Source organism: Antedon mediterranea, chromosome 1 (assembly GCF_964355755.1).
Source record: "Antedon mediterranea chromosome 1, ecAntMedi1.1, whole genome shotgun sequence".
NCBI classification, from domain to species: Eukaryota; Metazoa; Echinodermata; class Crinoidea; order Comatulida; family Antedonidae; genus Antedon; species Antedon mediterranea.
Window position 1 is genome coordinate 30,919,801 of NC_092670.1, and position 15,872 is coordinate 30,935,672.

A 15,872-nucleotide genomic window follows, 5' to 3' on the forward strand; every position below is an offset into this window, starting at 1 on the left:
AGTGTACAGATAGTCTGTAATAGGTCATTTGGTGTTGCTTACAATGTGCTAAATCATATAACATTGGTTGCTGGTGGTATCTACAATATCTAAGCTGGGCTAGTTGGGGGAAGGGGGGTCTCTAGTCTAACTTTAGGGTGTCTGGCACTTGCGATGCAGCAGACAATTACGCCCGTATTCTTAAACCGGACTTTAGTCGTAGTTCGAGCTAAAACTAAAAAAATGACGTCATTTTTATTCATAAACCGAACTTCAACTAAATCACCGACTAAATCAGGCCAACCTCGACTAAATCGAGACGGATTTTGATCGATTTTTTTAGTCCTGGAGTGGGCAGGCTAAATGGTCGACTAAATGGTTTTTAAACGATGTTTATAAAAAAGTAACAGTCATTGAGTTGTTATATTGGCCAGATATTGAAGAATGAAATATCTATATTTATATTAGCTCAATTAAATATACATTGGTATAAGTTATAATAACGAAAATCATCTTTATTTACAACTGTATACAAATTACATTATTTTCTTCGCGCAAGTCCGACTTGAACTACGTGACGCCATAGCGACAATGGCAGATGCGGAAATTCACCACGCGATGAAATGTTTAGGGGGCCTAGCGCTCTCTTGTCACGCTATGAAGTGCGTGGTTCGTCGCGATCATACTTTGTTGGGGGCCTAGAAAATATAAAAGTTATCGTACCGCCATGGTTCCCAAATATATTTTGAAGATTTTGTTTGTTGTTAATCAAAAGTACTTCACTGTTAAATTAATACTGATCTTGTTCTAATAATTAACGATTAAAATTATTTTTCATGTATATAGTACTGATGCGTAAAAAGTTTTGTAAGAAAATGGAAAGTGATATCAATGCGCAAAATTTCGTCTGCTCCTCAAATACTCTCTTGTCATTGGCCAATGTATAGCCTTTGGTACCCAGACGTGTGCAACTCGACTAAAAGCTCGACTTTATTAAGTCGAACTTCAAACTTCGTTTTTGAATCGAATTTGAAGTAATAGCTCGAACTACGACTTTTTCAAGTCGAACTTCGAACTACGACTAAAGTCCGGTTTAAGAATACGGGCGTTAGTCTGTTGTTATCCATTTAGTATTGTATGAACACAACTTGTTCATTTGGCATTAATTTTGAGTGGTACCTCACTCATCTATGCTAACCCCATTTTAGGCCCTCCCTCGGGAGGGTCTGGTGGGCCTTTTGCAGCAGAGAAAAAGTCTGTCGTTTGTGATACTGATATAAGGATGCCAATGGGCATCCCATGGTGGTAAAATTAGGTGGTATCTCTTTCATCTAACCGGGGTCGATTTTTTAGCACGTTTCGGGGTCCCCCCGGTCTAGACGCAGCAGGGGGTACCCGGCAGACTCCCATTTTCATTGACTTAAAGTGACCCCCAACACACTTAAATAGTCAGATATTGGTACCTAGCTCATCTAACCAAATGTCTCTGGGCTGCCGGTCTATAAACTACTACTGTTATCATTATTATTTTCAAATACAATAAAATGCCTCCTTTGGAAAGTCTCTTTAAGCCCTATAATTGCTACATAAAGGGTCACTTTGTTGAATCCTAAAGGACCCTTAATAGGGGCTCTATTAATTGTATTAAAAAAACATATTACAAACCTCTGGGAAGTATATGAAGTCTTCACTATCTTCTGGTATGTATTCCATTGACAGTTCCTTTACTTTGCCTATGATCTTCAAAGTCCTTAGTATGACTGGGGTACTAAAATGTGCTGTGATCGTTGGTAACTGACCCTCTGCAACATTTGGTGTCCATTGTTTCTCCGTGTACAAGAGAGTGTTCTCGACAGGGGCGTTATCAGATGTTGTACGAGTTACGATGAGGCCGTCAACTTGACTGAGGTTCTCATCACACTCAGCTGCAAAATTGAACATTATTTTTCCAGTTGCATGGAATATTCTATTTTCCTTACAAGGGGTTTTCATATTTGGGAATAATGGCAGATTTAGAGTATATACAGGTAGGGATCTTACAAAATAAACTATATTTTTGAAGATGAATTTTTTAAATATTACAACATAGTTAAATATCTAGCAATTAGTGGTTAATGTGCTACTTCTTATAATTGTTTGGCCAATAATTTGGCACTGCACAACATTTGCACAATTAATAATAAATTTAATAACAAACTTTAAGAAATATTCTTTAATGAATAATAACTGTTCTTACATGGACATGGTCCTGAATTACATTCTTCAGTCTCAACACCTGCCTCGATGCCACCCTCACATTCACCCTGAGTTGGTGGTATCATGCATGTTCTGCTACGGACAATCTCTCCAATACCACACTCTGATGAGCACTCTGACCATGGTGACCATATTGTCCAACCTGGTAATGATGTGGTTGGTCGAAGTGTAGTAAATATTCTTGGTAAGGTGACAATCGTTGTACCTGGTTAATAAAACAGATTATCTGTCTGTGTTAGAGCATGTATCAATCAAAATGTACAGACTTATGGATTAATTCAGCTGTACTACCAAAATAATAGTTTAGTTAAACAAACAAGCAATAGTGTATACAAAAGCTCTGTTTACATTATCAATCTGACAAAAAAAGTATGGTACCAAATATGGTAGTGATATGCTTAAATATGGTAGTGATATGACATTATTATGTCCATATATGGGCGCATTGCATTTTTTTTGTCACATACAGTTTGATAGTGTACAAAGATTTTAATTGAGGTTGTTAAATGGTCAATTCATACCTTCATAGTCACAGCCAATCAGTTCTACTCTAACTCGGATATTCTCTAGATCACTCTGCAAAAACGCAATGATGACCTCGCTAGCATAGATGACCTCTTTGAAAGCGATTGTCTTGGGTACTATATCATTTACATTTGCCTCATATCCCTGTAAAGAGTCACAAAATATATTTGGTCAACTCATAATGAAACAACATGGCATGCTACTTTTGTATATGTTTATTGATCTAGTGTATGTTATCTTTATGGTTAATGCAATGTAAAAACACTAGATTTATCACAGTAAACATTTTTCAATTTTTTAGGAATTTGATTTCGGTGTCTGCTAGTTTAAACTTCCTTGGTTTATTATAAAGGAGTGCTTATTTAACTTGGTAAAATTCAATGCATCACTTACGACTTGATCTTCTGGTTCTGAAACCATCAACCTCTCATCAGATCCAGGGGTCTTATAGTAAACACGGATACGTTTGGCATAAAGGTCTGTATCAGATCCACCTCCACGGATATTGAGGCCAGAAACTTGTTTAGGCACATCCAATGTTATCGTGAGAGATGTACTGTTATCACTTGGTGCCCATCCATAGATACCAATCTCATCAGCTGGACTTGTGAATGACACACTTTCTGGTGTTTCTGGGCCAGTCTCCAAGATTTCACTACAAACTGCGATTAAACAGACACTCAGTTGTTATTGAGGTTATCTATATGCTATGATAATGTATATTCTATGGTTGTTGTATTAGTGGTGGAACAAGCCAAAAAGGGCAATGTATATTTTATTGATACCAATGGTTTAATTAAAATTCAATTATTCCATCATTTTCCAAGTCAAAACATCTATACAAAACAAGTTAAAAAGCTTGTTCTTAGGATTTGAAAATACACATACCTGGAGGAATGATAGTTGTGAGCCTACCAACTCTTGGAGTTACTGGAACTTGCAGTGTGCTCTTAAGCATGGCATTTGTTACAAAAGTTGTTGGTGTAACTCCTGTGGTTGGTGATACAGTAGAAATTGAGGCTGAAGTTGGAAGCAATGTTGTAACTACAAGTTAAACATTTAAAAAAAGATAATTAGTACATAACAAATTACAAATAATTGACATCAAATTGCCATTAAAGATTTCAACATTACATACTTTTAGCATATATGAGATTTCTTACCTTGAGCAGCACATCCAAGTACCTGAAGCCTAAGACGGACTTCTCGATTGATGTTGAAGAAACGCAGCAAAAGTCGTGATGTCACAACTGGTGTTGGCAATTCAATCATTGTTGGAGTTGAATCATCATCATTACCAGTAAATCGCTATAAAACAAAGTAACAATGTTTAATCAATCTAAAAAAAATAGACTTATAGAATTTAGCCATTGTAAGATTCCATAAGAAGTTAGATCACCAACATCGTCAGATCAGGTCTGAATAATTATGAGGTTAAAGCAAGGGTACACTAGGTTTGACATGATTAGGCCACTGAGGCATAATACAGTTTACTGCTGGTAGTTTGTAATTTCCTGGATATATTGTGATGTTAAAAGTTCAATGAATATAGCCGCAGTATATGTCATTGCAATATTGCGGATACAAGCCATAACAAGATATTTATTTATAGTATAGTATAAATATAAACCAATACATATTATTAAACAAATCCTTTACCTCTGGAATGGCAGTAGGACTGTTGCTACCAACTGGATAGTAATAAATCAAGAGCTCTTCCACATATTGGTCAGTTCCAATTCCACCTCCAACAATGTTGAGAGCGCTAACTGTCACCATTTCGGAAAGCTCTATCTCAATGTTGTCTGCTCCAGACCAACCAAATGAGTTGTCTTCATTAGGTAGACTGTTCAAGTTTAGGTTAGAAGGTGTGTCTTCAGCGAAGTCAATTACATTATAGCATGCTATAAAATGATAAAAATAATTACACACATTAAGTATAAAATGAGGCCCAAGGCAATAATAAAATAATATTTTGATTTTAGAGTATTTATTATTGTATTAATTAGGAAGAATATGTGGATTACCTTCAGCAGTTGTAGTAGCATTGAATGCTGGGAAAGCAGTAGTTGTTACTGAGAAAAAAAAACAAGATGATTAAATTTACTAAAACTAAAGGCCGACATTTAGACAGCGTCATACAACAAGGTTCATCGAGTCGTCTCATCATGATGATGCTGTCTTTGTTGGCCTTAACATAATCAAAATCAATTAACTAGATATTGTTCATTATATGTTTTACAATCCGTGTGCATCTCAACATACAGTGATGCGATTTATTTTAAATTACATAAATTGTATTCACATCTAGATAATGTAAAGAAAGGCCACTCGGCACGTATTATGTATTTTGATTTTCAGTCTGCGTTTAATACCATACAACCCCATATCTTAGCAGACAAAATGTTGAATATGGAGTTTCCCCGTCCGATTGTTCGTTTAGTTTTAAATTTCATTTGTGATAGAAAACAATTTGTTAATATTAATGGTGTTAAGTCAGAAATCGTAACCTCTGACACCGGTGTTCCTCAGGGTACTGTCAACGCACCTAAATTATATTCCTTGTATACGGCCAATTACAGATCTTTAAATGATGAGCTTTGCCCCGTTGTTAAATTCGCTGATGACACTAGTACTATTGGTCTCATAGTTTCAAACAATGATGAAAATTATCGTAGCGAAATACAAAGATTTGTATAAATTTTGTGACGATAATTATCTCCAAATAAATGCATCAAAAACAAAAGAGATGATCATTGATTTTAGGACTAAACATAAATTTAATTTTCAACCAATCACTATCAAAGGTAAAGAAATTGAAATTGTTGACCAGTACAAGTATCTAGGAATTGTTTTCAATGATAAACTGAATTGGGGAGACCATATAGACTACATCAGCAAAAAATTAAATCCCACAATGTATTGTATGAGAACTTTATATAAATTTAAATCCTGTGATTTGATGTTACTTTCGTTTTATAGATCCGTTATATGTAGTGTTTGGACGTATTGCCTCTCCTGTTGGGCTGGTAATGTTACCGGAGGGAATAAAGGACGCCTTGAAACTTTCATCCGTCGGGCTGGTAAAATGATTGGTCTGGAACTGCCTTCCTTTACCGATGTGCACCTAGAACACCTCCAGAAAGATTTCGAACGCATTGAGTCGGATGCCTCTCATCCTCTCCACAAAGTGATCATAGACCAACTTAATCCAAGTGGTAGATTGAGGCTCCTCAGTGTGAAAACAAATCGATTTGCTAAATCCTTTATTCCCTCCGGTATCATCCAGTACAACGGGAAGTCAAGAAGATAATTTCATCTTGTAATTTTTTAGATGTTTTTATATGAATGGTTTTATGCTATATTTGTTTTTATTGTGTTTTCTTTGTTATTATGACGAGCTATGAATTTCCTTGTTGAGGATCAATAAAAAAAAAAAAAAAAAAAAAAAAAAAGTTATCTTATCTTAACATATTACCTTCCAATCCAGCAGATAATATGTGAAGCAAGCGGGATATATTTGGGCATGTTATAAATGTATATATGTATGCATACAGTTTGTATGCAATAATGTCTTAATGCGTTTAGACAAGAGAATATACATACCTGCAGCTTCCATACATCCCAAAAGAGACAAACGGAGTGTTGGTGAACTTGAGTTCTTGTTTGTCCAGTCAATGATGTTGATTCTGATTGATGTCACAGCTGGAAGTTGTATCAGAAGATAATGCTCTGTGGCTACAGAGTTGTCATCTGATGGAATTACTTCAAAGTTCTGTAAATTTTAAGATCATGTTGTAATTACAAATTGTTTATTATTCAGATATAATTTAAGTTAGATTCAAAATAGCACATGCCCCTATGTTGCAATAATAGACCTTGTTTGATGTACCATTAACTCTAAGATATGTACAATTGTTGTTTATACTTGTGTTGAAATTACAGACGTTCTTTTGATACATGTGTTAAAGACGTTTATATGGTTACAGCGTCTGGACCCGTTCGATTCCCCTTTGAGAGAATAATGACAATTGTCTATACAGATATTAAGGATCTCATGAAATTAAATTAAATATCAAAATAACTTAATTAATGCAATACCATAGTTTCTAAATTTATTACACACTTTCTTTTAGTTAGAATCAAATATATTTTGTGAAGATAAATTGTTTAAATTTCCAATTGATGTATAAATACTGAATAAATCAACAAAATAAAAAGCTTTTACCTGATTTAGACTTCTGTATGTGCTTTCACCTTCTGGCATATAGTCTAGTGCCATCATAGTTACAACGTCATCCTGATTTCCTTGGGTGATAAAAGCTGTAATGCGAACTGGTGTTATGAAATTGACAATCACATTCAGAGGAGACTCGCCATTAGCAGAGTACCAAGGTTGGGCATCATCAAGAGCAGATTTGCTACCATTCTGACCGTCGGATAACTCACGACCACTCTCTAAATAGTCCAGGTTTTCTTTACAAACTTCTACAAAAAAAGATAATTTCCACAATAAAAAAGAGCACTAAATGGACAAACATATTACAAAACAATAGTTTTTCTTCCCTGCTAACAAATATAGTATGGTTTGTTCAGTTTGTCAAACTGTCCAGTGCTTTAGAAATACATGTTTAGTAATTAAATATATAAAGTTAGTATTATTTTATTTCAAAATATTATACCTTCTTCGCATCCCAAAACTTCCATTCGTAAGCGTACTTCTTTCTCTGAATTAAATATTCTGAATGAAAGTTGTGAAGTGACAAATGAATCACTCAGAATGTTTGAGTTGTTACTGAAGTCAATGGTGATCAGTGCACTATCACTATCACTCACAGTAATAAACTGTAAGAAAAAAAAAACAAGAATTAGTGCTAAAATGCGTTTATATAAACAAACACATGAAATGAATAATAATTGCCATTTTCTAAGTGATAATCTGAACAGAAACAAATCCAATAGTTGCATATTGCTTGTACAATGAAATTCAGTGTTCCAAAATAACAGGTCATATAACCTCTCTATACGGAAGATGATGAATCAGTAAGTCTCTGCTCAGCCCTATGTAAAACATCAAACTAATCGTCCAGGGAATGGAATCTTTCAAAACTGAATTAATTTCTTATGTAATTTATAATATTAAACAAGTTTATTTTTATCCATAAGGCATACTTATATATGTAAATAATAGAGAAGCAGATGTCGATATGGAAACATTGTTTTTTTTATACAATAATTATATATTATCCTACCAGGCTGCTAATGCTAACTGGTGTGTCCGAGTCTTCTGGTAAATAGTACACAAGCATATTATCAACATACGCATCTGATCCTAGACCACCTCCTAAGATGTTAAATCCTGTGATTCTATAGGTACCATTAAGGTTTACAGTAAGAATTCCTCCAGATGATGCTGTGTAGCCGTAAACTCCATTCACATCTGGTTCACTGTCAAAGCTTAGACTTTGTGGAGCATCTAGCATCGGTACAACTTCAGTACAAGCTAGACATTGAAACAAAGCTTGGTTACAAAATTGTTTGGAATTATCGAAAAAAAAAAGAATACACATTTCTCTTATTATTATATAGTCAAAACTATTATTTGTTTACAACTCAGGTTAAGCAATAAACTCTATATTTAAAGTTGACAAAGGTAATTAATTGATCCTTTACAGTAATATTCATAATTTCAGTATTGTTAATATATAATTACCCGGGATTGATGATGTCATTAACATTCCAGTGGTTTGGCTATATGTGGTCGTAGACTGTCCAGTGGTTGATGTGACATTGCTTGCTGTAGTTGTACCACGAGCAGCAGTGGTTGTAGCTCGTTCAGTAACAGCAGCAGTTGTTGTAGCAATTCCTGCAACAGTAGTAGACTGACGAGCAGTGGTAGTACTCTGTCCAGCAATTGTAGTAGCAATTCCTGCAACAGTAGTAGACTGACGAGCAGTGGTAGTACTCTGTCCAGCAATGGTAGTAGGAAGTTTAGCAAGAGTAGTAGACTGACGAGCAGTCGTAGTAGCCTGTCCAGCAATGGTAGTAGCAATTCCTGCAACAGTAGTAGACTGACGAGCAGTGGTAGTAGCCTGTCCAGCAATGGTAGTAGCAATTCCTGCAACAGTAGTAGACTGACGAGCAGTGGTAGTACTCTGTCCAGCAATGGTAGTAGCAATTCCTGCAACAGTAGTAGACTGACGAGCAGTGGTAGTACTCTGTCCAGCAATGGTAGTAGCAATTCCTGCAACAGTAGTAGACTGACGAGCAGTGGTAGTACTCTGTCCAGCAATGGTAGTAGGAAGTTTAGCAAGAGTAGTAGACTGACGAGCAGTGGTAGTACTCTGTCCAGCAATGGTAGTAGCAATTCCTGCAACAGTAGTAGACTGACGAGCAGTGGTAGTACTCTGTCCAGCAATGGTAGTAGCAATTCCTGCAACAGTAGTAGACTGACGAGCAGTGGTAGTACTCTGTCCAGCAATGGTAGTAGCAATTCCTGCAACAGTAGTAGACTGACGAGCAGTGGTAGTACTCTGTCCAGCAATGGTAGTAGGAAGTTTAGCAAGAGTCGTTGCCTTACCAGCAGTAGTTGTAGCCTGACCAGATGTGGTTGTAGCCTGTCTTGCTATAGTTGTAGCCTGTTTAGCTGTAGTTGTGGGCTGGCCAGCAACAGTTGTAACATGAGCTGTTGTTAACTCAATGCTGGATGTTGATCCTGCAATTGTCCATACACCAGTTGGACTAACTGTTGGCATCTGAGGTGTAGTACCTTAGCAAAGTTAAATTATATACAGATATCAATAAATAAATTGATATATGCATTTTGTATGTAATACAGTACTTATAATGTATTGTAAACATAAATGTGTAATTGTTTGAAAAGAAGGTAATTAATTATTAAAATACATTACATTCCAATACATTCAATAACGTAAAAACAAAATCAATTAACATGTTTAAAAAAATTACTTTTTTTAGTTGTTGCTCCTGGTAGTGAGGTTAGTGTCACCAAAGGTCTATTGGTTGTTATTCTTTGCGTTGTCGTCGATCTTAATGTGGTAATAGCTGGAGGTGCACCACGCGTTGTTACAATGGGTGTGGTGGGAACAGCCGTAGGTGCTTCGGTTACAACTGGAATTGATGTTGTTGCTTTAAAACATAAATAATTGGAATCAACAAAATAAAACAAATTCAAAAGTCCAAATATCTAAAATCTAAAAGTTAGACTACCAATACCAAGATGTGAACACTGAAAAGACAAATAGTAAATCAAGTGAAGACAGTGTGCAGTAAACAAGATAAAGGAAACCTACCTTTATGACAACCAAGGACTTCTACACGTAGGCGCAACTTCTCTGGTTCAATGTCAAGAATGCGAATAATCAAAGTCTTAGCTTCAACTCTTGTATCAAAGATAATGGTTTTTGGAGTCACACTGTCAGTGTTGGCTGATATTATCTGCAAAAAGATTACAGTATTTAATTTTCTGCTAAAATTTCTTAACATATGGCTGCTTTAAGAATGTAGTCCATGCTGTCACCACTAAAATATGGAATAAAGCTAATAATTAAAAAATAAATATCTTATACAATTTGACTTCATCAAATTTCACAAACTTTGTCATAGTAAATTTACCTGGTCATTATTTTGAGTAAACACCTGAGGCACAATGACTTCTTCGTTGGTATAATAGATCACAATTGTTTTTGCATATAAATCGGTTTCTGGTCCTCCACCAAGTACATTAATACCAGTAACCATCATCTCTGATATCAAGTTAATGGTCAAAGATTCAGAATCAACTGGTTGCCAGCCATATGCGCCATTAATCATTTCGCTATCAAAAAATAACTCTGGTGGTGTATCCTCGGAAAGTGGTAATACTTCTCGACATACATGGCCAGTTGTCTCTGGTTTAGGTGGCAAATTGGTAGTAGATATAGATGGAGGTGAACCAGTTGTTTGTGGCATAGTTGATACCACACTTGTAGTTGTCATCCCTGGTGCTACCGTAGTACTTGGTACTCCAGGTGTTTTCGGAGTTGCTGTAGCAATAGGTGGCTCAAATGTAAGTAGAGGTTTGGTTGTTCTTTCACCAGAAAGAATGCCTGTAGTTGCCTGAAATATTCGTGCAGTTGTGGTTGCTCCAACTGTTGTCGTCTGCTCTACAACAGGTGTTGTTGATGGCTGAGCTGGACCAGTAGTCTGTCTTGGAGCCTCTGTGGGTGACCTAAATGTTGGTAAAGGTTTGGTTGTTCTTTCCCCAGAAAGAATGCCTGTAGTTGCCTGAATTATTCGTGCAGTTGTGGTTGCTCCAACTGTAGTTGTCTGCCCTTCAACAGGTGTTGTTGAAGGCTGAGCTGGACCAGTTGTCTGACTTGGAGCTTCTGTGGGCGGCTTAAATGTTGGTAGAGGTTTGGTTGTTATTTCACCTGAAAGAATTCCTGTGGTTGCCTGAATAATTCGTGGAGTTGTTGTTGCTATAAAACAAGTGTAATTTAATAAATTACGAAACAAAACAAACACATGAAGCACAGTTTATAAAAAAAAAATTTCTTATGAAACTGGAAATTTCCTAACAAATTATCTGTTTAGGTTTTAAGCAATTAAAAAAAGCAGACATTATATAAAGATATTTTTAGCTGTCTTAAGGTTTTCCAGTTTGGAGAGAGAAATTGGAAGTAAAGGTACCATACTATAAATAATAAATCTAAGAATATAAAACTGAAAAAAGACTTTTACTACTACATGATATAAAACATTTCATTAGCAGATAATAAAACTGATTGAAGCGAATAGCTAAAATTGTTCATGCTTAATTTGAGTTTATGAAAATAAGGATATAAATATTTCACCTTCTAAATGACATCCATAGACTGTAGCTCTCAGTGTAAGTGTTCCAACATAATCCAATATTACAATTCGCAGTCCAGTTACCAAAGGCAGATTTGGCATAAATGTTTCTATTTTACCACTATTATCTGCAGTCGGTACAATATCAAATACCTAAAAGAAGTATACATTATATTAATAAAATAACGATGACAGTATGTATAATGTAAGCATGCGAAGAAATGTTTGTCAAACAAATTTATTCAATAGTTTGTCACCTTTCATGCAGGGGGTAGGGGGTGGTGGCATAGGTTTAGGTATTAACTGAATTAAAAGCATTACTTGTTGAGATTCTGTGAAATCTGAAGCACCGACTCTTCTAAGGTCAACACGGAAACGTGTTATAACATTGTCATCTTCTCCTTGAATCACTATGCTAGCTGGTTTAACATTATCAGTAAATGTAAATTCTAGCCACGCATTCTCTACACCAAAGATATTTGGTGACCAAGGATTAATGCTATCGATTTCGGTGAGAGATGGTGATTGATTATCCGACGTACTCCGTGTTGTTTCAACACCAACATTCATTCCAATATTATCTCTGCAGGCTAAAACAAAAAAAAAAAACACGCAAAAAGGCTCAATTTAGCAATAGCTAATTATTAACTATTCTATTAACAATATTAACTCCAAAAATTGGGCAGGTATTAGCACAATTGAACATGTTTTATTACCATGAATAGTTGTCATCACAGCTTCTGAAGTAGTTACTGGTCTTGTAGTTGGAGCAGCTGCAGTGGTTGATCTATGGGACAGTGGAATTGTTGTTGCAAGAGCTACTGTTGTTGATGCTTTTGTTGTTCCTGGTGCTACAGAGGTTGTTGATATTACTGATGTTGTAGCTTCTGTGGGCAAAACTGTTGTGACTTCATGAAGACATCCAAATACTCCAACTCGTAATGTTGGCACAGAATCATCGTACAAAGAAATCTGGATTCTAATTGCTTCAACAATAGGGAAGTCTTCTGGAAGTTCAAATGCCACTGGTATTGAATTATCCTCAAAGTATGGAACTGTTAATACTTTTTCCCATCTAGTCAGTAATAAATCACTGGGTTCCTTGTAGAATAATTGCATAGTTGTTACAGCATCAGGACCATTTCCTTGTACTTGAAGGGCTCTAACACTGACAGGTGTTTCAAACTCAATATCTACAAATGGATTGGGTTCTTCCTGTAGATTACTTGGATACCATGGTTCCTCGCTGTTGAGTTTGGTACTGTCTGGGTTGTTTACATTGTCAGAAGTACTTCTGGTGGTTGTCAGTTGTTCAACCTCATCCAAGTTCATTTCACATACTGAATAAAAAATAATATTGATTTTAGAAATTACATTAAAACATTTGTTTGGCTGTGAAATATATTTCTGAAAAAGTATAATAGTTAAAATTAAACCTTACCTGCACTAGTTGTCATCACAGCTTCTGAAGTAGTTACTGGTCTTGTAGTTGGAGCAGTTGCAGTGGTTGATCTATGCGACATTGGAATTGTTGTTGCAAGAGCTACTGTTGTTGATGCTTTTGTTGTTCCTGGTGCTACAGAGGTTGTTGATATTACTGATGTTGTAGCTTCTGTGGGCAAAACTGTTGTGACTTCATGAAGACATCCAAATACTCCAACTCGTAATGTTGGCACAGAATCATCATACAAAGAAATCTGGATTCTAATTGCTTCAACAACAGGGAAGTCTTCTGGAAGTTCAAATGCCACTGGTATTGAATTATCCTCAAAGTATGGAACTGTTAAAACTTTTTCCCATCTAGTCAGTACTAAATCATTGGGTTCCTTGTAGAATAATTGCATAGTTGTTACAGCATCAGGACCATTTCCTTGTACTTGAAGGGCTCTAACACTGACAGGTGTTTCAAACTCAATATCTACAAATGGATTGGGTTCTTCCTGTAGATTACTTGGATACCATGGATCCTCACTGTTGAGTTTGGTACTGTCTGGGTTGTTTACATTGTCAGAAGTACTTCTGGTGGTTGTCAGTTGTTCAACCTCATCTAAGTTCATTTCACATACTGAATAAAAATAATATTGATTTTAGAAATTACATTAAAACATTTGTTTGGCTGTGAAATATATTTCTGAAAAAGTATAATAGTTAAAATTAAACCTTACCTGCACTAGTTGTCATCACAGCTTCTGAAGTAGTTACTGGTCTTGTAGTTGGAGCAGTTGCAGTGGTTGATCTATGCGACATTGGAATTGTTGTTGCAAGAGCTACTGTTGTTGATGCTTTTGTTGTTCCTGGTGCTACAGAGGTTGTTGATATTACTGATGTTGTAGCTTCTGTGGGCAAAACTGTTGTGACTTCATGAAGACATCCAAATACTCCAACTCGTAATGTTGGCACAGAATCATCATACAAAGAAATCTGGATTCTAATTGCTTCAACAACAGGGAAGTCTTCTGGAAGTTCAAATGCCACTGGTATTGAATTATCCTCAAAGTATGGAACTGTTAAAACTTTTTCCCATCTAGTCAGTACTAAATCATTGGGTTCCTTGTAGAATAATTGCATAGTTGTTACAGCATCAGGACCATTTCCTTGTACTTGAAGGGCTCTAACACTGACAGGTGTTTCAAACTCAATATCTACAAATGGATTGGGTTCTTCCTGTAGATTACTTGGATACCATGGATCCTCACTGTTGAGTTTGGTACTGTCTGGGTTGTTTACATTGTCAGAAGTACTTCTGGTGGTTGTCAGTTGTTCAACCTCATCTAAGTTCATTTCACATACTAAATAAAAATAATATTGATTTTAGAAATTACATTAAAACATTTGTTTGGCTGTGAAATATATTTCTGAAAAAGTATAATAGTTAAAATTAAACCTTACCTGCACTAGTTGTCATCACAGCTTCTGAAGTAGTTACTGGTCTTGTAGTTGGAGCAGTTGCAGTGGTTGATCTATGCGACATTGGAATTGTTGTTGCAAGAGCTACTGTTGTTGATGCTTTTGTTGTTCCTGGTGCTACAGAGGTTGTTGATATTACTGATGTTGTAGCTTATGAAAAATAATGTTGATGTTAGAAATGATACTAAACATTTAGTTTAGCATTTATCTATATTGACAAAAACATGCTAACTTTTCTGGCTGTTTTACTTTATCGTTTTGATTTAGCTTTTCACTTTTTTTTGTATCTCCATTGAGATCCAGCCACTGATACCCACAGCATTTTCATTTTTTCAATTATTTGCCTTTGGATTTATATATATATATATATATTCCTTCCAAATTCCTTCACTTGCACTGATAAAGGGCTAGTGTTGCCCGAAAGCTCTGCTAACTTTTCTGGCTGTTTACTTTATCGTTTTGATTTAGCTTTTCGCTTTTTATTTTTGTATCTCCATTGAGATCCAGCCACTGATACCCACAGCATTGTCATTTTTTTCAGTAATTTGCTTTTGGATTTATATATATATATATATATAGTTATATTACCTAGACTAGTTGTTACGACTTCTTTTGGAGTAGTAACTGGCCTTGTACTTGGGGCAGCTGCAGTTGTTGATGCTCCTGAATGATTGAAAAATAATTGTAAATTATTAATGGAAATGATATCAAAACCTGTAGTCACTAATAGTTATAGTCTAGTATCATTGAAAAAATAATTATTGAAAGTTGTATTACCTGGACTAGTTGTTACCACTTCTTTTGGAGTAGTAACTGGCCTGGTACTTGGTGCAACTGCAGTAGTTGGTCTTTGAGACAGTAAACTTGTAGTTGCAAGCACTGTGGTTGTTGGTGCTTCAGATTCTGTTGTTCCTTGTGCTGCAGAAGTTGTAGATATTACTCCTGTTGGGAAAAATAATATTTTAAGTAGCTTTTACACCATTAGATTTTAAATATTTCGTTTGTTTTTTGCTTGCAAAAATGGCAATAAAAGTAAATGAAAAATATAATAATTCAAATTATAATAAAGAAGCATAAGAATAATTACCAGAGACAGATGTTGCTACAGATTCTTGAGTTGTTGCTGATAAACCTGTATTTCTTGTACTTGAAGAAGCTGCCATTGTTGTTGTACGTTGATGGAATGGAGTTGTAGTATGAACTGAAGACAGTCCCGTTGTAGCTCCCACAGTAGTGGTCTTTAGTTCTGAAATAGTAATTTAATAAAAGTAAAATCCACATGCCATACCCTATCAGAATAATGTTCAAAGCATTGCAAGGGGTCCGGCCGTATGTAAAACTTATACAATATC

At 35.6% G+C, this 15,872-nt stretch overlaps 1 protein-coding gene across 1 annotated transcript in view; it reads right to left on the minus strand.

Annotated features, from left to right (window-relative positions):
- The window catches only part of LOC140043958 (uncharacterized), a 30,590-nt gene extending 14,802 nt beyond the window's left edge, over positions 1-15,788 (minus strand). Inside the window, exons 1-25 of the mRNA XM_072088448.1 lie at positions 15,608-15,788; positions 15,298-15,462; positions 15,109-15,183; positions 14,503-14,670; positions 13,779-14,402; positions 13,055-13,678; positions 12,330-12,953; positions 11,935-12,203; positions 11,616-11,766; positions 10,396-11,240; positions 10,074-10,218; positions 9,730-9,909; positions 8,474-9,529; positions 8,013-8,263; positions 7,480-7,605; positions 6,989-7,285; positions 6,367-6,535; positions 4,788-4,835; positions 4,420-4,664; positions 3,924-4,068; positions 3,649-3,804; positions 3,154-3,422; positions 2,757-2,904; positions 2,216-2,440; positions 1,645-1,904 (exon numbers count right to left, since the gene is read on the minus strand). Of these exons, the coding sequence (XP_071944549.1) occupies positions 1,645-1,904; positions 2,216-2,440; positions 2,757-2,904; positions 3,154-3,422; positions 3,649-3,804; positions 3,924-4,068; positions 4,420-4,664; positions 4,788-4,835; positions 6,367-6,535; positions 6,989-7,285; positions 7,480-7,605; positions 8,013-8,263; positions 8,474-9,529; positions 9,730-9,909; positions 10,074-10,218; positions 10,396-11,240; positions 11,616-11,766; positions 11,935-12,203; positions 12,330-12,953; positions 13,055-13,678; positions 13,779-14,402; positions 14,503-14,670; positions 15,109-15,183; positions 15,298-15,462; positions 15,608-15,683 (7,341 nt within the window). The 5' untranslated portion in view covers positions 15,684-15,788. The remainder of the gene's footprint in view (positions 1-1,644; positions 1,905-2,215; positions 2,441-2,756; positions 2,905-3,153; positions 3,423-3,648; positions 3,805-3,923; positions 4,069-4,419; positions 4,665-4,787; positions 4,836-6,366; positions 6,536-6,988; positions 7,286-7,479; positions 7,606-8,012; positions 8,264-8,473; positions 9,530-9,729; positions 9,910-10,073; positions 10,219-10,395; positions 11,241-11,615; positions 11,767-11,934; positions 12,204-12,329; positions 12,954-13,054; positions 13,679-13,778; positions 14,403-14,502; positions 14,671-15,108; positions 15,184-15,297; positions 15,463-15,607) is intronic.
- Positions 15,789-15,872: the final 84 nt, after the last annotated feature.